General features: G+C 38.3%; 1 protein-coding gene across 2 annotated transcripts in view; it reads right to left on the reverse strand.

Annotated features, from left to right (window-relative positions):
• IKZF3 (IKAROS family zinc finger 3) overlaps positions 1-21,368 on the reverse strand; it is an 88,201-nt gene that overhangs the window by 51,205 nt on the left and 15,628 nt on the right. The window contains exons 2-3 of one of the 2 annotated variants that reach the window (XM_073883873.1): positions 11,984-12,037; positions 9,922-10,020 (exon numbers count right to left, since the gene is read on the reverse strand). In XM_073883873.1, the coding sequence (XP_073739974.1) occupies positions 9,922-10,020; positions 11,984-12,037 (153 nt within the window). Of the gene's footprint in view, positions 1-9,921; positions 10,024-11,983; positions 12,038-21,368 lie in introns of both variants that reach the window. The other variant, XM_025859142.2, reaches the window with a different exon arrangement.

A 21,368-nucleotide genomic window follows, 5' to 3' on the forward strand; every position in this document is an offset into this window, starting at 1 on the left:
ATTTATTTATTTTTAAAGATTTTATTTATTTATTCATGAGAGACAGAGGAGAGAGAGAGAGAGAGAAGCAGAGGGAGAAGCAGGCTCCCAAGGAGCAGGGAGCCTGATGCGGGACTCGATCCCAGGACCCTGGGATCATGACCTGAGCCGAAGGCAGACGCTTAACCATCTGAGCCACCCAGGCGCCCTCTAATTATCTTTAAAAGTATAATCCTAATTAGTCTTAATGTTTCCCTATGCTGAATATGACAGAAGTACCTTATTATGCAACAGACATATCTTCTTTCAGGCAATGCTACTTTTCAATTCTATTATTTTACAATTCAGCATGTATAATTTGTATCTATTGATCATATTTTATATTTTTAAAAAGTAGAGGCCTGTTAACAACCTTTTCCAAAGGTAAATGACCCCGATTAAGTGTCAAGGTTAACAGTAATCAGTTTGGAGCTTAATCATGAAATAAAGGGTTAATCTTTTAACGCTAAAGTTAGCCTGTTCATTTCTTTTTATTTTTTGTAAAGATTTATTTACTTGAGAGAGAGAGAGTGTAAGTGGGGGGAGGGGAAGAGGGAGAGGGAAAGAATCTCAAGCAGACTCCCCACTGTGCACGGCTTTGGAGCCGGACTCGGGGCCTGATCTCACAACCCTGAGATCATGACCTGAGTGGAAATCAAGAGTCAGATGCTTAACCAACTGAGCCACACAGGTGTCCCTCATTTCTTTTTAAATCAGCTTAGAGGAAAGAGCCATTTCTTCTATCTTTCCCAAATTATTTAGAATGACTGATTATATCCTCTAGCCTCTACCAAGAAATGTTATGACACTCCTAGATCCTAACAACTGAGAAAAACACAATGATACCCCATTCATCCACTGACATGGAATTGGAGGTAAGGAGATAGAAATGACACTGGAAGCTGTAACAGTCAAAGATGATCCAAAGTGAGTGGACCACAGAGACTGAATCTCTCTCTTTTTTCTTCCTGGATGCACTCCTGGAACAGGATCAAAATGTAGAGGCCTGGAATCTACTGTATGGATTCCTAAGGAAGTGCTGTACCATATGGGTTTTTATAATATTTGTTTTAAATTACTGTTGTTGAATGGAATTGTTTGGGGTTTTTTTGTTTTGTTTTGTTTATATTCAAGTATTTATTTATTGATTTGAGAAAGAGAGAGTGCACAAGCTGTGGGGGTTGCGGGGCAGAGGCAGAAGGAGAGGGTGAAGCAGATTCCCCACTGAGCAGGGAACCCAATGCAGGACTTGATCCCAGCACCCTGGGATCATGACCTGAGCCAAAGGCAGATGCTCAACCGACTAAGCCACTCAGGCGTCCCAATATATTCAAGTATTTAATCTGGTGCTCACTTCAGCAGCAGGTATACTAACATTGGAATGATTGAGTATTTAATCTGTTGTGTTTTTTTCTGACCACCTGAAAACATAAAACTCATAGGCTACTTCTGAATCCAGAGTGAATTCTAACGTAATTATAAATTTCTAGACCAAAGGTCCAAACATAAACTTAATCACATTGCCTACCAAAACTCAGAAACCCTAACTCAGAAGAATGCAAGCCAAAGGCACAGTTATCATTTGCCTCATTCTGAGTGTGACTCCATGGATAGCATCTTCAAGAGGTTGCATGAAGCTGGTAGAACACTGTATGCCTTTCCTCAGCACAAATGACCACATCCTGTGCCAGGCAACATTTTTTGTCTCTGTGGTTAAGAACTGGTACAAATGAATGTATAGCTAGGCAGAGCTGGAATGTTAGTTGAAGCTGTGATTTGAATCTCAGAAGGTTTAGACATAGAACTCTATTTCTTGGTCCCTTAAGAATCTAAGACAAAAGAAAAAGATCTTGAGAAGTGATTTTCTTTTTTTTTTCCTTCCTTTTAGAAACACATAGATGCCCCCATATAATTAGCCTAATGCATTCATTTAGTCCCTTATTTAACAAATCTTTATTGTATACCCTACTATGGGCTAAGTACTGTTCTAGGTGCTGCAAATACCTAGCAGTAAAAAAGACAGCTCAAGATCCTGGCTCATAACAGGTAGAGAGAGAAAGACAATAAAGAAATAAATAAAACTCCAAAATTATCCATGGTACGCCATGCAGAGAATTAAAATAGGGAATGCATTAAAATAGTGACTGGGTTGTCAGGGAAAATCTCTCTGAAGAAATGACATCTAAGATGAGATCTGCATGACATTCATAAAGTAATAGTGATCAGATTTATCAACATAAATATTAGAATAAAATGCGTGCAATTTAATATAAATATAGTGCTCATAATTCACAAAAAAGCCTAAAAGTATTCCATAGTGCTGACAAAGACTATCTTTGGGTGGTAGGGAGAGAGGTGAGTCTGTTTTTTCTTTCTATGAACTTTCCAAAAGATGGTAAAATATAAAAACATATTTAGTCTTTGTCCCCTGTTACTGACAGTTCCTAAAACCCTTGGAATTTCCAGAGGGATAGGGAGTGTCTTTTGTTATTCATAACTAGCTCTATTCAATCGCACCTGAGTTTATGCTAATGAACTTAGCGTGGGGGCCCTAGATAACCTCAAGATGGGATGGTCACCAGGAAGACCAAGTGATTAAGGGTTAAGGGTTTCAGCCCCAACCACCAACCTCTGGTAAGGGGAATGGGGACTGGAGATTGAGCTCTATGAAAACTCTTGAACAATGAGATTCAGAGAGTTTCTGAACTGGTGAACACATCAAGATTATGGGAGGGTGGTGTGCTCAGAGAGGGCATGGAGCTTCCATGGAGTCATATCCTTTATATTAAACTAGTAATAGTAAGTAAAATGCTTTCCTAGATTCTGTGAGTCATTCTAGCAACTTATCAAACCTGAGGGGGGTGGTCGTGGAAAACCCTGCATATGTAGCCAAGCAGGACCGAAGTGCTGGTAATGTGGAGACCTGGTAGCTTCAACTGGTGTCTAAAATGAGGGCAGTCTGGGGTGCCTGGGTGGCTCAGTCGGTTGAGTATCTGCCTTTGGCTCAGGTCATGGTCCCGGGGTCCGGGGATCGAGCCTGCGTCGGGCTCCCTGCTCAGTGGGGAGACTGCTTGACCCTCTCCCTCTGCCCTCCCCTCTCTGCCCACTTGTGCTTTTTCTCTCTAATAAATAAAATTAAAAAAATAAAATAAAGTGAGGGCAGTCTTGTGGGACTGAGCCCTTAACCTGTGGGTTTTGTGCTAACTCCAGGAGTTAGTATGAGAATTGAATTGAATTTTTGGTTGCCCTGTTGGTGTCTGGAGAAATTGTTGTTGGTGTTAGAAAATAAATCGAGAATTGGTGTCAGGAGTGGGATTTGCTCGAACAATCTGGGTTCATGGAAACATGTGGTTTGGGAAGAGAAAAGAAGAAAGAGCAAGGAATTGATTGCTCCGATTCCTGGCCACATGGTCACCCATGTTATGGAAAAGCAGCTGTGTTGTGATCAGTGACTAGAGGTAAAATTACCAAGGGTTTTCAGAAATGGATCCACCTCTTACGGAGCTGGATGCATAAGGAAATGCAAACTAACAGGAAAAAAGTGAAATTGGTTACTGTTATCTGAATTAACTAACATGAAATGAAAAGAGAGTGTTAGCTCAAACTTTGATGTTGGACCAAGCTCTGACTTCGGTCACTTTAAGCCTCAGATACTAAGCTCAAAGCTGCCCCAAAAGGTAACATTTTGAGGGAATGATAGAGAGTACCTCTAAGAGCTCTGGTCACCAAAAAGATAGTTCACATGGTTGAAGGGCAAAACCAAGAAACTACTGAAACCAGGGGATATAGTGTGAAGGGGCTGTCTCATTTTGCGAATCAGAATCGCCAGCTTCCTGAAGAACCATTACTAAAATGGACAGTAAGAGTGACTAATTTAGGGGAAATGTATTTGGTTTTGAATTCTATAGAGAAGAAGAGCATGTTTGGGTTGATACCCAACCCACAGCATGCTATGGAATAATCAGATCCAGACACACAGCAGCCTCGTGGACTAGATAAAAGCCACTGTTAGAATCTGTTTACTCTGAGAAGAGGACTACCCAACTCCCTCTATAAACGCCAGTGGAACATCCAGATGAAACACCTGATATACTTTGTATGTAAGCCACATGGGACTGGCTTTATGATAACAGAGATAGTCATTCATTAAATATTCATTAAATATGCCTGTTACCCAGGTCATGATAAATGCTGTGGTTTAAGAATATGCATATTGGATATGGTATGGTGAAGTTATTAAAGCCACAGGAGGAGATGAGAACAAAGACTGGAAGGAATAAGTTTATTTTATATTCACAGGACCCATAGAGGGGTACTGCCATATGCCACAGAGGGCCACAGGGGAAAGCACCAGTGTAGGTCAGGAGGCAGAAAAGAGCAGTGAAGGAAATCCTTGGCCAGAGTTTTTACTGGAGTTTCTGAGAAAAGGCAAAGCAGTCAGAGTAAACAGTTTAGGACTGACTGCTTTGAATAATCCTGGCAGACTTTGGGACACAGAATGGTCTCTAGTTATCTGATATACTTGGCTGTGGGATGATTTTGGGCAGGGGAAATATTAGCTTGGTATATAAGAATTAGGTAAGGAGATAGTTGGGAGGTACATGCTCTGGACTGGTTGGTTTGTATACAAAAAGCATGATCCTGGCTAACCCCTCTGTTATCTATAGGAATTGGCTTTCCCAGGGAAAAGCAGTCTTTTCCCAGGTCTGTAAGGGCCCCAAATATCAAAGCGTCCAAAATACAGAAAATAAGACAATACAGTTAATAAAATTGGTCCTGTGATGAATGAATGCCAAAGAGACAAATACAGAATCTAAGAAAAGAGTTAGAACAGGGGGCCCCTTTTGCATGGGCATCCCATGTAACCTTCCTGCTCCAAAATCAAGCAACAGTAGAAGAAACCAGAGTGAATCTGCTGTCTTAGCTCCCCCTCTTGGGTTTTACAGATGCTAATAAAAACATTAGGTTAATTAATGAGAAAATGAGGAGAGGCAGAAGGGAGAATCAAGGGACTTGTTCCAGCAAGGTGGAAACTTGTAAATGGTTACTAAGAAATAAGAAGAATAAAGGAAACTTTGGTAAGGCCAAAACAGAGAAGAAAAAAGAAAGTCAAAGGACTCATCTCAGCAGTGTGAAAATCTTTGGATTTTTATTAAGAAATGGGATAAAGGAAACAGACATTGATGGGTTTGAAACAAAGGTCTTAAGACAGAACTATGCAAAATTGGGTGGACCAAAGGGACTTCCTCCGTTAAAGGGCCCCAAACAAGTCCACTCTATTTACTCCAGTGTAGAGAACTTACAAAGCCAAAAGACAAAGATTACAAACAGAAATCTGATCTGAAATCAACTAGGGCAATAGTCAGGCAGATTCACCTTTGTCATGACAAAAGGAACAGGGCTCAACCTCTCACTAGGGACCCAAAGCCTTCTGCACATGAAAGGGTAAAATGGTCAGGGGATAGGGAAAAAAGTTTCTGGGACTCCTTGACCTGGGAGCCTCATTCACTGTGGTACCAAAACTTGTTAGTGAAGCCCTATAGGGGGTCTTCAATTTGACTAAAAGAAGATAGAAGTGTTTAAGTGTTGATGGGATTAAAGTGGAGGTTTAGATGGAAATCGAAATGTTTAAATAGGCTCTATGTGAAGAAATTGTGTCTCCTTTAACTGAAAGTGTTATGAGAATGGATATTATGTCTTACTGGGGAACAACTCCCTTACCTCATTTTATAAAACCAAAACCTGTTGATAGGTCCCAGTTAGGAGTGGAAGGGTTGAAGGATTAAGGTAAAAGTCTGGGGGAGAGCTGGTATGTTTGAAGTGGCTGCATCTCCTTTACCTGAATGTCTTATGGGCATGGACACTGTGTGTGACTGGGGAATTAACTGTTTCTACAAAACAGAAGGCATGTAAATCTGTCCTATTAATTGGACATGTTAAATGGGGGTGGATGAGATTGCCCAAGTCCACAGTGTAGATGAGAAACGGCAGTGCCGGTGGGAACAGATTCTGTGTGGTAGCTGTATGTGAAGCATAGAGTGGGATTTATGGCAAAAGTCTGCGACTGTTTCCCAGCAACTGTTGGGACTATGAAATGGAGAATTCCATTTGAGAGGCAATTAGTAGCCAGCTATTGGACATTAATTGAAACTCCCCCTATCACTGCAGTACAAAAACAATCTTAACATCTGAAATACACATAATGTCTTAGGTGATGTCACAGAAATGCTCTAAGGCTTTTGAGAGGGCAATGCCCAGGAGAGTTCCATAATAAGACAGAAATGATTTATACAGGATTATGCTGCCTGAGGAATGCAAACAGGAGGTACTCACAAGCAGTGAGCCTCTTTTCCCTTAGGACTGACTTTGGGACTATATGAGGCTAAATCATTACTTGGATGGTGCATGATAAACAGCTCTTGACTGAACAACAAAGAGCTGCTTGGTTTATGGGTGACAGTTCCAAGGTAAATGAACAATATTCTGTTTGGAAGACCACTACTCCGATTGAAGATGTAAAAACAAATCAACTCGGTGGATGAATTCCGTGCTGTTTTCCTAGCAATGATGGAAGAATGGAACAATGACAAAAGCCTCTATCTACATTTTGGGTTTTACCTGAGTTGTGTGTGATGGGCCAGTGGCCTGGCCATATGGATAGGCAGAAGGAAAAGTGGTCTTTTAAAGGGATGCCCATTGAAAGCATGACCATACAGAAATCACTATAGAAATTTGAGGGGTATATTAAAGTAGGACATGTCAATGCCCATCAGAAGAATCCCCTTCCAGGCTTGGAAGGTCATTGGAACCAAGCTGATATCACAGTGTACTTATTTGAAGTGGCTACCTGGGTCCATGAAAGAAATAGACATTTGGGGACCACAGCAATACAGAGGGCTGAAACTGGACATATTCCTTTTGCACTCTCTGGGGCTCAAAATTCTTTTTGCACTCTCTGAGGCCAGCAAGAACTGTTCTATCTGCCAACAAGAGAGACAGAAGTTGCCTATGGCTATGGGGAAGATTCCTCAGAGGAAAGGCCCCCCCACATAGCTGGCAAGTAAATTATACTTAACCAATGCCAGTAGCTGGGGTGGGAGGGCTTCAAATGGGTTTTGACAGAATAGACATTGACTCTGGACTATGCATTGCTTACCTGGTGGTAGATGCAAATGTCGGAGTACTAAAAAAAAAAAAAAAAAAAAAATGGATCGGAAGATATTGCACCAATTTGGATCACCAAATCATATTTCTTCCGGACAAGAAATACACTTTACGGCCTATACTGTCAAATGATGAACAGAGAGAATTGTCCTCAGAATAGTTTCATAGAGAATTGGAATAGGTAACTGAAACATTGGTTGCTTAAAACAGGGGACCTTGTAGGCATGAAGGGCTGGTGTACATGCCTTTAAGAATGTATGCTCACACTCAACATGAGCAGGGCTAAGGTAGTGTCCCCATTGATAGGATTCCTGTTTTTCTGGTGGATCTGGGGAAGAGGGTTTGGGGAGGACACTAGTGTGACTATGCAATTTTTTCCATGGGGGGAAAATATTGGTATGACTATAATTCTTCCCAAGGGGAGAGGACACTGGTTTGATGTCCGTACTTTTTTTTTCTTTCATTGGACTTTTTTTTCCTTTATCACCTCAACTTTCTCTTTCCTACTTGATGCAGTAGTCATGGGACTAGGGCTGCAGCAAGTGCCAGAAACAGAATGACTCCTAGGCAAGAAACCATAACTATAGTTTTAAACCTTTATGTCAGGATTCCTAAAGGCCTGATAGGGCAGGTTGTGCCTTCACTCCATTTGCCCAAACTGAGATTAACAGTGAATGCCGCTCTACTGCTAGTGGCAAAAAGAGCCTGCTGGTTCTGTACCTAAGTAACTCCACCCTATAGGGATAGGAGTGGATTGAGGGGGAGGGACTTGCTAGACTAGTACTGCTGCCTGCAATCTAGACCAGCATGGCTGTTAAACCTAATGTTCCTTCCAAAAGTGGAAAGGTTCAGGTAGAAATGAAGAGAAGAAGGAATAGTAGCTGAGGGTAAAGAAACGAATCAATGGGTTATATAATGAAAGAAATCCAGTATTATATTAAAATCTGAAGAGAGGCTCAGAGCAAGAGAATAATAAATATTGTCTCTCAGCTCAATTATACCAGATGCTGAAAAGGTCAAGCCATATATTGCTGAGACCACTCCTGTTTTTGGAACCTGACAGAATCAAATGGAAGTCTGCAAATCTGAGTGGCCTCACCCTGGAAGACATTTTCATATGATATTATGATGGACTGGAATAATTATTAATGACTGAATGTGACTGTAGTAATATGCCAGTATCTTGACTTTGTTTTTTAAAGATTTTATCTATCTATCTATCTATCTATCTATCTATCTATCTATCTATCTATCTATCTATCTATCTAAAGCCCACGAGCAGGGGGAGGGGCCGAGGAAGAGGGAGAGAGAGAATCTCAAGCAGACTCTGTACTGAGCACGGAGCCAGACACAGAGCTCTACAGGGGCTCAATCTCATAACCTTGAGATCATGACCCTGATATAATGACCTGAGCAGAAATCGAGAGTCAGATACTTAACCGACTGAGCCACCCAGGCACTCTATCAGTATTTTGACTTTTATGATCCTTTTGCTATAAGAGATTCGTGGTCAAAGAGCAGTGGGTAGCTTATGGTAAAATACAAAAATATATTTGGTCTTTGTCCCAGGTTCCTGGCACAAGAGTTCCCAAAGCCCCTGGGATTTCCTGAGTGATAGAAGTATCTTTTGTTACTTATAACAATCTCCTTTCAATCACACCTGAGTTTATGCTAATGAGGTGACTTAGGGTAAGACCCCTAGATAACCTCAGGATGGGACGGTCACCAGAAAGACAAAGTGATGGGGGGCGGTGTGCAACTTAAGACTGAGCTCTATAAAAATTCTTGAACAATGAGTTTCAGAGAGTTTCTGGGTTGGTGAACACATCAAGATGATGGGAGGATGGTATGCCCGAGAGCGCATGGAAGCTCCAGCCCCTCCCACTCCATACCTTGCCCTATGCATCTCTTCCATTTGACTGTTCTTGAGTTGTATCCTTTATAATAAACTAGTAATAGTAAGTGAAGTTCTTTCCTAGATTTTGTGAGTCATTCTAGCACCTTATTAAAACTGAGGGGAGTGGTTGTGAAAAACCCTGCACTGTAGCCAAGCTGGACAGAAGTGCAGGTAATACGGAGACCTGGAAGTTTCAACTGGTGTCTAAAGTGAGGGCAGTCTCATGGGACTGAGTCCTCAACCTGTGGGTTCTGTGCTAACTCCAGGAGTTAGTATGAGAATTGAATTGAATTGTTGGATGCCTAGTTACTGTCTGAAGAACTAGAGAATCGGTTATTGGTGTTGGGAAATACCCCAAACTTTCCATAATGAACAGTTATTATTTTTATAATGGAAAAGAGTCAAATAAACATTTTAAAAATGAAGTTGGTATAACTTGAACACTGAATAAGCGCCTTAAATTCTCAGTTTGCAGATATCCTTCAGCAAATTATTAAATATTAATGTTTTTTTAAAAGATTTTATTTATTTGGGAGAGAGTGGGTGAGAGAGCACAAGCAGGGGGAACGGGAGATGGAGAAGCAGACTCCCTGCTGAGTAGGGAGCCCGATGCGGGGCTCCATCCCAGGACTCTGCAATCATGACCTGAGCTGAAGGCAGATGCTTAACTGACTGAGCCACCCAGGAGCCCCTAAGTATTAATGTTGGTAAAATGAAGAAAACTTAATTACTCCCAACTCAACCTACAAATCCAAGTTTTCCTTGGAGAGATCCTGATTTCTTCTACATATTAAGCTTCAACCATATCTATAACCATTTTTAGTCTATACACAATGACCCACCTCCTAGATCTTCATCTTCATTGGTTGGGCCTTCTGCACTGTCCACATTTTCTGTTTCATGTGGTTTGGTTAAATTGTAGTCATTCAAAATCACTGGACCTTCTAGGAGATAAAAAGAATTTTAACTATGCAGGCCAACTTTAAAGGATTTTTATAATATAAAACTTTTTATATATAAAAATATAATATTTTTATTAAGTAGACTCCCATTTCAGCATAATCTCTTAATGACAGACAGTATCCCTTTCATATATACCTTAAGTGGAATATATGTGAAGACTCTTGAGGTTCAGAAATATGCCCAGGGTGCACCTGAGTTAAAATGCATTCACATTCTTTCCTGACAGAAATTCTCTCTCCTTTGGTATGTCTCACAATATTCAGTAGGATGCTACTGCTATTTATGAACAAGAAGCATAATGTAGTGATGAGAAATACTGAGCTCAACAACACTGGCATAGCCCAATTTGAGAAACATGTTTTCCTGAGAGAAAACCCATAAGCAACTATATATCAAATCCTATTTTCCTTTTCTGTTCACATTAGAAATGTGATTCTGTGGAAGACATATTGGCCCTCAAGTTCCTTTATTTCTTTGAATAACTAAATGCTGACAAGGCTACAGATATGAGTAAGTCATAATTCCTGTCTTTACGGAGCTTATAATTTGTAGATGTAGATAAGACAAGATCATAACTATAATGTAGACTCAGACAAGAGAGGAAGGGAAATACAAAGTATTACAGGAGTTCATAAGTGAAAGGGAGCAGACATAATAAAAGCATGCTTAAACAAACAGCAAAGTTGTTAAAAATCAAGTTTAACAGAAATATACTTTTGTGTATTATATAAATACTGATAATATTAGACATTAGAAGAAAAGAAATAATGTAGCTGGCATTATTTCATGTTCAAGCATGGTAGCTTAAAAAGATGTTAACAAAAGAAATAAACTAAAAACATATTCACTTTCTATCAAACTCCTAATGTCCTCCCTAATATTCAATAAAATATTTACTGAGTAGCTACTACATACAACAAATAGTGAAAGATACTGAATCTTGTGGCGTTTAAGCTAGGTGACGTAGGAGAAGTGACTAGAAACTCTGCAGTGACATTCCTTTCAGCTGCACCCATGACTGAACACATGGAGCAGGACTTTTGCTGGAATGCAGTAGTAAAATGGAAACATATTTCATAAAATCCATGATGAATAGGTGCTAAAAATATGGTTATCATGGACTCATGTTTTGATTTATAAACACGTTAAGTTTCTCGTTTCTGCATATTGTAACATATACTCTATGAACTAGACACTGTTCTAAATAGTAGCTCACTTTTCTCAAGCTCAAAATGACTAAGATAAAGTGCACACCTGAACAACTAACATGAGGTACAGGTTCAATTAAAATATTAGGTTATAACTGACAATAACAAAAAGGTACTTAAGTGATAAATTTTGTAATATAGCATAAATTTTGATCCAAAGTGAGTTAATCAATCCAGAAAACATAGAAGTTATTTTTAAGAAATAGATTTTAAATGTTTATAGTGTACTATAGAGCAGGAGTCAGCATACAATGGCCTGAGAGCCAAATCTAGCCATGGCTTATTTTTGTATGGGCCTGGGAAGTAGGAATGGTTTTTACATTTTTAAAAAAGTTGTTTAAAAAGGAATAGCAACAGAGACCATATATGGCCCACAAAGTCTAAAAATTTACTACCTTGCCCTTTACACAAAAAAGTTTGCTGACCACTATCTATAGTGAAAAGCACAAGCTGATAAAACATAAGCTACTATACTGTTCAACAAAACTGTCTTTATTTAAAACAGTCAGTTAAAAAAAAATTTAAGGAAAAAAACAGCGATCAACACTAGGTGGGGTGTGATTTGGCCTGATGATGCCAAAGAATTTATGTAATCTAAATGGATGAGTTATTTTTGTATCAGAAAGAGACAACCACATTTTTTCCAATACATTTCTATAGCATTTTTACTGTGATCAGAATATTCTTCCTTTGGTAATTTCAGTAAAGGTATACTTCTAGAAAGACCTGTTACCTGTGGGCACAGACTGTTCCTGAGTGCTTTTCAGTTCCACATTTGGTTTTATATCTGAAAAGAAAAGGATTATAAATATTAGCTACTTAGACTAAATTTTTTTCAGATTTGGAGCATTCTAAATTTAATAAGGATACCATTTTGGAAGCTTTAGCAGATTTCCTCTTCAGAGAAGGACTGTTCTTTCCTCCCTCTATCCTCCCTAAAAAGTACCTCAAGGGGAATAAAAGGAATTATCTACACAGTAATTGTATTTTAAAGAGATGAAGAGGAAAAAATTAGTACTTTGTACTTAACATTTCTAGTACTTTTCATGTTTTCCTGACGACTTGAGTTCCCATCTGGTATCATGTTTCTTGTCAAAAGAGCTCCTATTAGCATTTCTAGTAGTGGAATTATGTGAGTGACAATTTTTCTTAGTTTTCATTTATTTGTAAATTTTTTTTGTTGCCTTCAATTTTAAAGATATTTATTTATTTCAGACAAAGAGAAAGACAGCAAGTGAGCAAGTGGGGGGAGGGACAAAGGGGGAGGGAGAGGGACAAGCAGACTCCACACTGAGTGTGGAGCCCAATGTAGGTCTTGATCTCAGGCCCATGAGATCATAACCTGAGCCAATATGAAGAGTTGGATGCTCAACTGACTGAGCCACCCAGGCATCCCCCCTGCTTTTTTTTTTTTTTTTTAAGATTTTTATTTAATTTTGCCTTCAATTTTAAAGGATATTTTTACTTGATACAGAATTCTGGGTTGACAGTTTTCTTCCAGCACTTTAAAGATGGTATTCTACTACCTCCTAGGCTCTACTGTTTCTGATGAGAAGTCAGTGGTATTTGTATTATTGTTTTCCTATATATATTCTTTTTCTCTGAAAGCTTTCAAGATTTTCTCCCTACCTTTGGTTTTCAGCAGTTTGATTATGATACACCTAGGTGTGATTTTATTTGAATTTATCTCACTTGTGATCACTGAACTTTTGTAAAATTATGTTTTTCACTAAACTTGAGAAATTTTCAGCCATTATTTCTTCAAATACTTTTTCTCCTCCATCCTCTTGCTCCTTCCCTTCTAAGACTTCAACTGCATGTTGTTAGACATTTTAATATTTTCCCACAACTCCCTAAAGCTCTGTTCTCCCCCCACCCCAATGGTTTTTTTTTCCTCTGTGTTGTTCAGATTGAATACTTTCATTGATATACCTTCAAGTGCACTTACTCTTTCTTCTGTCATCTTAATTTGTTGTTAAGTTTGTCTAGTGAGTTTTCTATTTCAGATATTACAAGTTTTAGTTCTAGAATTTCCATTTTGTTTCTGTCATAGTTTCCTTGCCAAGATTTCCTATTTGTTAATTCATTACAAGCATACTTTCCTTTACATCTTTGAGTATGATTAACATAACTGTTTAAGATCCTTTCTTCCAGTTCCAATATCTATGTCATCTTGGGGTCAGTTACCATTGATTTCCTTTTATCTTGAGCATAAGCACATTTTCCTGCTTCTTCATATGACTTAATGATTTTGGATTGTACCCTGGACATTATAAATGATATGTTACAGAATTTCTGGATTTTGTTATGTTCCTCTGAAGAGCATAGGAGTTTTTCTTTATTTTACATTTCAAAGCATGCAATTAATTTGCCTAGACTCAAACACGAATTCTGTCTCACTGTAGTGAGCAGCAACTAGAGTAACCAAATGTCCCAGCATGCCTGGGATTGAGGATTTTTCCAGATCAGAGAACTTTCATAGTCCCCGGGAAACTGGGACAAAATGATCTCTTGCAGAGGCATAAATCTCTGTTCAATATTTAGCCTCAGATGGGCTGCTCAGAGTGTAATCCCATATATGTGTGTTTCAAGGATCAGCTAGAGATCTGGAGCAGCCAGAGAATTTATAGATAAAAAAGCCCTCTCTGCCTTTTTCATACCAAGATTTCCCTCCTTACTTCCCAGCCTGCTGTGGTTGCTATGGCTTTTTTTTTTTAAAGATTTTATTTATTTATTTGAGAGAGAGAATGAGAGATAGAGAGCATGAGAGGGAAGAGGGTCACAGGGAGAAGCAGACTCCCTGCTGAGCAGGGATCCCGATGTGGGACTCGATCCCGGGACTCCAGGATCATGACCCGAGCTGAAGGCAGTCGCTTAACCAACTGAGCCACCCAGGCGCCCTGGCTTTTTAAGCTAGTGTAACTGTGAATTATCTATCCAAGTTTTGGTCACCCTGAGGCTAAAACTGGTGCCTACCCTTGGGTCAAAACAAACATAAAAACAGGTTGGTTCTGACATTTTCCAATGCCTTCAGGTAATAGATTTTTTCATATTTTATCCAGAATCTATCATTGTTATCTATTGGAAGGCTGGTTCAATAGGAGGTACTCCTCCATTGCTAGAAAACCTTCTTTGTTCTTTCTTTTAATGATGATCATATACCCAAAGCTGTTCAGGACAGTACTGATTTCAAATATTCAATACTATTATCTGGTCATATATATTTTTTTAAGATTTTGTTTATTTATTTTACAGAGAGAGACACAGCAAGAGAGGGAACACAAGCAGGGGGAGTGGGAGAGGGAGAAATAGGCCCTCCGCCGAGCAGGGAGCCCGATGCGGGGCCTGATCCCAGGACCCCAGGGCCATGACCTGAGCTGAAGGCAGACGCCCAATGACTAAGCCACCCAGGTACCCCATCTGGTCATATTTTAATTTTCATTTTGAAAAATACAGCCACTCTACTATATTCTATTTTAATTTTAAAATTTTAACATATGATCCATTAGATGATAGCAGCAAAGCATAGAGGCAGGGAAAATACACATATTTTTAAAATAAGCAAAGGAGCAGCCTGGTATGGGTTGTCAAAACCTAAGATGGGGGAGAGCAATATCTATGCAAGGAAGGGAGGGAGCCCAAGGAAGGCTGCTGGAGACCAACTAGCCTGAAGAGTATGACATATGGGGTGGGCAGTCTGAATGAGGTAAGTAGGGATTCTATATGGAAGGCAGACAAATGGGAAATCAGAACCTGAGCAGGCTAGAGAGCATTCAGGCAGGAGAATTGCCTGACTTGGAAGGCTGGAGTCCAAGAGAAATAAAGAGGGTATCCAAGATAAGGGACAGCTTAGCATGAGACAGAGCCTCAGCATGGTGAAGAGGACATCTATGCATAGAGGTGGTCTGGTGTGGGTTTTCAGAGTCTAAGTGGGGTAAGCAAGGCACCCACATGGGGACAGTGGGGAGAGCTTCCATACACAGGGGTGCTCCAGTGTAAAGTATCAGAACTTGAGTGGAGTGGAGAGGGCATCTACATATTAGGGACAGCCTTGCATGGAGGTGTCAGAGCCTGAGCAGTTGAAAAGACTGTCCACATAGCACAATCGCTATTGTACAGGATGTCAGAACCCAAATGAGGCAAGAAAAGTATCTGTGCTGAGGAAGGGATGATAGTGGCAACGGATGATTGACTATATAAAGAGGCTTGATCAAATAAGTAAACATAACAAGGATAAGAGCCAGATTTTTCTCTGTCAGAGAAGGGAGTTACAAATACAAAAACAAAACAAAACAAAACAAAAAAACAAAAACCCTGGGGTACTATATTGGAAATGAAGGTACTGGCATGAACCCGTGACTTCTACTCTATATAACATATATAAAATAGAGATGTAAATGTGTGTATATGTGTATGTATGGATATACATACATATAGTCCCTAGCCCTGTCCACTAATAGCACCTGGCAGCAGTGACACTACAACAACTTCTGACATCCAGATAATAACTTCTAAATATCATTCTCCACTTAAGGAACCAGGCTCCTTGGAGAAATGGCTGATTCCAGGGTTGGGGCAGGGAAAAGTATAAGATGGGTCTGGAACATTTTGTTGCGTCACAAAGCAAGGAGGTGCTAACAAAATGAGGAGGATATGTTAAAGGATATAGAAATCATCTTGAAGGGGTTTCCACTGGCCAAATCTGAGACAGGGAAGTGTCAAAATAATAATGATAGTATTGAATTATAAACTATTGAAAAAAATAAATTCATGAGTCCATATTGACATTAATAAGTAAGTAAACTGAAAGTCAGATGATGAATGGAATAGTTACATAGTTTCAAAGTGCTTCTCCCAAATTATTTATCATTACAAAGATGAAAAGAGCAACTACATAGTGAAGAACTTGGTAGACACCACTGTAACTAAACATAGGGATCATCATCAGTAATGGGACAAATGAAAATTATGTACCATCTGATAATAAAAAGAATACAGCATCACTTCTGTGATATTGCCGCCAAATACACATGACATGCATCTAACCATGAGAAAATGAACTCTAATTGAGGGATACTTGACACAATAACTGGCTTTGTAATCTCCCAAACTGTCAAGGTCATGAAAGACTGAGGAACTAAGAAATTGTTCCAGACTGAAGAAGAGTGAAGAGACTTGACAACTAAATACAATGTGTGATTCTAAGCTGACTCTTCCTGCAGTAAATAACACCGTAGAAACAACTGGAGAAATCTGAATGGGGTCTGCGGATTAAATGGTAGTAATGTATCAGTGTTTATTTGCTGATTTGGATATTGTTTTACATTATGTAGGAGAAGTACACTTTAGTACATTAAAGTTTTCAAGGATGATAGGGCATCATGTCAGCAACTTAGTCTCAAATTTCTGAAAAAATAGTTTTTGTACTGTATTACAAATTTTCTGTAAGTTTGATAGTGTTTAAAAAAAGTTAAAAAAAACTAAATGTGAAACTTTTAACTGCACACTAAAGGGATTCTTAACAGGAAAAAAAAGAAAGAAAACTAGCTCAGAGGTTTCACATAAACAACCTTCATGTGAAAATATCTTTTAGTTACTACAGAGCAAGATGGCTTTTGATTTGGTGACCTAAAGGAAAAAAGGTCCCAGCCCCCTTGAACCTTTTAAATTCTCTGACAATGACATTTAAATAGCTCTCAATATTTTTTCAAGCAGCCTTTGTGTGCTGTAAATAACACCAGAAACAACTTAGTACAGTTTCTAAGAGAAAAAGGAGATTCTGACTACCTTAGTATTCAGAACTTACAGGAGACATTAAAATCATCTATAATCAGGCTACATGGATGTTCTCCTTAGGTACTAAAAAAATATTTAATAAAACACAAGGGCAAAAGAGATTGAAGCACATTTTTTCCACCTAAACTTAAAGGTCCTCATAAAAACATGAGGCTCAGTAGTGGATAGTGAAGGAATCTCCAACTGAAGATGAGAAACCTGTTAAATATTTCTAAGTACAGCAAAAACTTTTCAGTTTTTAATGGATCATTTTGTAATTTCTTTAACTTGTCAAAAAAAAAACCCCTCAGAAATGTTCCATTTCTACTGGGGTCTTTTTAATATGTTGGCCATCAACATAGCTTTAAAATATTTTCCAAAAGAATGTTCTAGAAAGTTAAGAATGAAGCGTCCCTATATTGCTTTTGGAATAAATATAGTTTCCTGTACTGATGTTTACACATAACTGGTGCTAATGATGGAAGAATTCCAAAGTGGATTAATTTTGTTTAAGTATAAATCTCCTCTATTTTCTACATCTCTTCTGTTACTTGAATAGGTAAATCATACTCTTGCCTCAAGATCTTTGCATTTACCTTTCCTTCTGACCAGAATGCTTTCCTCAGATCACCATGGGGCCCCACTTCTCCTCTTCATTCAGGTGTGTGCTCAAAAGTCACCTTATCAGACAAGCTTTACCTAACTACTCTATATAAAACATCATCCTCTATTGGGGGGTGGGGGTGGGGATTAGAGTACTCTTATCATGATGAGCAATGAGTAATGTATAGAATTATTGAATCACTATATTGTACACCTGAAACTAATATAACACTGTATGTTAACTCTAGGGGAATTAAAATTAAAAACTTAACAAAAAATTTAAAAAATTAAATGTTATCCTCCATTGTCATGTTCTTTTCTCTTACCCTCCTGTATTTCTCTTCATAAAATCTCTTCATTGTCACCACCTGGCATATATACACATATATTTGGGAGGGGAAGGACAGAGGGAGAGGGAGAGAGAGAATCCGAAGCAGGGTCCATGCCCAGCACAGAGCCCAAGGTGGGGCTCGATCTCACAACCCTGAGAAAATTACCTGAGCTGAAACCAGGAGTCGGACACTTAACTGACTGAGCCACCCAGGCACCCCTTGGGCTGTATTTTTTATTGCTATTTTGCTGTATCTTCAGGTCCCAAAATAATGCTTACTCATGATGGACACTCAATAAATATTTATTGAATGATCACATGAATTTTTACATCTCTATCATCGATCCTTATGGACACTCTAGATTAAGGTTCTGCAAACTACAACTTACCACCTGTTTCTGTATGGCATGTGAAATAAGAATGGATTTTTATGTTTTTTTCCTCCTCTCCCTCTGCTGGTTTTTACATTTTTAAATGGATAAAAAAAATTAGAATACTGTTTCGTGCCACTTGAAAATTATGAAATTCAAATTTCAGTGTACAAAAATAAAGTTTTGTTAGGACGGAGCCAAACTCCTTCATTTATGTGCTGTCTATAGCTGCTTCTGTACCCCAGTGGCAGAGTCAAACAGTTGTGTCAGAGACTATATGACTCAAAAAGCCTAAAACAGTCACTATCTGGTCCTTTACAGAAGCCCTGCTCTAGATCTGTTATTAATACTAACAGTATATTGTCCAATACAGTAGCCACCAGCCACGTGAGGTGATTTAACTTTAAATGTAAATTAATTAAAATAAAAAATTTAGTTTCTCAGTCACACCTGCCACATTTCAAGTACTTAACAGAACATGTGGCTACTGGTTACTATATTGGACAGCACAGATAAGAACATTTTGATCATCACAGAAAGTTCTACTGAATGGCACTGCTCTAGATTTTAGAATATCCTGCTACTGCTTGGGATACCACTGCAAAGCTATTTCTTTAAAACAAACATTAAAACTCTGGATCAGGAAAAAAGTAAATCAAACCACATATAAAAATTAAATATCAAGCAAAATTTAAAGATACTATACCAGGAAAAAACTATGACCATCTTCTACCAGTATTTCCAAAATTCCTGTAATTGGAATTTCAGGAAAAAGTTGTGGTTTCCAGTAATGCAGTAATCAAAGATATAAAGCACTGAGACAGCACCTTTCATATTGTTTGAAACATTAATGTGACTTTTTGGAGGGTAAAAAAACAAAACAAAAACAAAACACCACCTGATGCCAAACTCCCAGATACGGTATTTTAAAAAATATACTTATATATGTATGTGTACAAATATATACTTAGCATCATATTACCATTGGGATTTTTTGCTATCATTAAATAAAACTATTTTTCTTATCTCATTTAAAAGCCAAAATTATAAGCTAGCAGAAAACCCTAGCAAACACTCTTTTCCTATCATTTGCCCTCTTGCTTTTCCCACAACTAAATAACTAATCTCCTGATATGTTTTAATTAAATTATGTGTTTTCTACTGACACCTTATGTCTTAAATAACAAATCCTAAAAAAGGTATAATTATTCTATTACTGAGATAGCTGACAAATGTACTGGACTGGAAAAATTAAAGGTTATTTCTTCTGTAGCTTTTCAAGGACTCTAGAATTTCAAAGCTTTATTAGCAATTCCAAATTGTTTTTACCAGTATTGAAAACCAGCCTCCATCGGAGGTTTACTGAAAGATGACAATTTCAAATTTGTTTTTATTCCTTCAGATTCTCTTTTCATTGACAAAGATGCCTTTTAAGACAATTTCACTCATTAGAATTTTTTGTTAAGATACTGAGATTTTTCTCAGAGATTCTAGCATTTTATGCACTGCTAAATGAAAGGGGGTAGATTACAAATAAAATTTAAACTTGAAAATGGCAGCAGTCTGGTTAATTGAGAATTCATCAAAGTTCACGGGTGAAGGTTTCTACCTCTTAGCTCTAATATGAATTATCTATGAACAAAACCAAACATTTACATTAGCAACAAAATTTATAATCATATTTTTAACTCAAATGGTTGTAAACTTGCTTTTATTTTATAGTATCATTATCATTCAATTAAGAATACCAGCTAATAAAATTCTGTTCTTAGTTTCAGAAATCAGGTTTCTAGTCACTGGTCTGTTTTCCCAGTAGAAAGTGTAGGTGCTAAAGAAGAGCCAAATGTTAAATCTTCGAAAAAATCCTGTACTGAGTTTGCTAGCTGCCAGCAACACTGGTGCCTGACGGCTGCCAGAAAGCTGTCTCTCAGTGTTGACACTCCTTTTTATCTTCCTAACGGTAAATTGACACCCCTATCCCCATGCCTCCTTTTTAAAAAACATTTTCTCTTATACAAAATGTTCACTTTTACTTTCTTACTAAAACCTCTGGAAATTGAGTCACTGACTACAAAAATGTGTTCATTTGCAACAATAACAGTCAATACTGTAAATGTGGCAATGCAACAGGAGTACGAGATACTATTTCTGAAAGGTCTTCCACCAGTTCTCTTAATAGTACCACTTAAAATCATTCCTGGAATCTTACCACCACAAGAATAATATAACGTAAAACGTATCATGAAAACTGACCTCTATAACCAATGAAATTAGAATATCAGAATTGGAGTGGCTATCTTAGTTATTTTACCTCTCCTTACCCTGAATTTCCTCCAATATCCCCCTATTTGGGTTGCACAGCCTCTGCTTAGATACTTCCAGTAATACAGAATGTCATTCCTTTCCATTTCAGAAAAACTCTAATGGTTAAAAAAGTTCCTCCTTAAATACAGCTGAACTCAAATTTCCTGAAATGTCCATTTCAGGTCCTAGTTCAGCTTTCTGGAAACATACAGGATAAGTTATCATTCAGATGCTACCACTCAGTTCATAACAATGGTGTGAGAGCTTTCTTATGAACTTGGTTTTGTTTGCTTGTGGCTCTCCAAAAATGTGACATCAAGCACTTAGTCCAGTACTGCAAATGAGATTTCATATTATCTCATAGTATTTCTGAAAGATAAACAGGTGCAGGGGCATTTATTATTCTCCCGATTATACACACAAAATTCAAGACACAAAGAAAGACAAAAAATACAAAGTCACATAATTGTCTAAAGGTACAATGTCAGAGTCACATTAAGAAGAGAAGCAGGAACCATACAATCCAGCAATTGTACTATTGGGTATTTACCACAAAGATACAAATGTAGGGATCTGAAGGGGTACGTGCACCCCAATGTCTATAGCAGCAATGTCCACAATAGCCAAACTGTGGAAAGAGCCAAGATGTCCATCGACAGATGAATGGATAAAGAAGAAGTGGTATATATACACAATGGAATATTATGCAGCCATCAAAAGGAATGAGATCTTGC

This window comes from Callorhinus ursinus, unplaced genomic scaffold (assembly GCF_003265705.2).
Source record: "Callorhinus ursinus isolate GAN/ISIS: 27379988/994484 unplaced genomic scaffold, GSC_fseal_2.0 scaffold52, whole genome shotgun sequence".
Taxonomy (NCBI): Eukaryota; Metazoa; Chordata; class Mammalia; order Carnivora; family Otariidae; genus Callorhinus; species Callorhinus ursinus.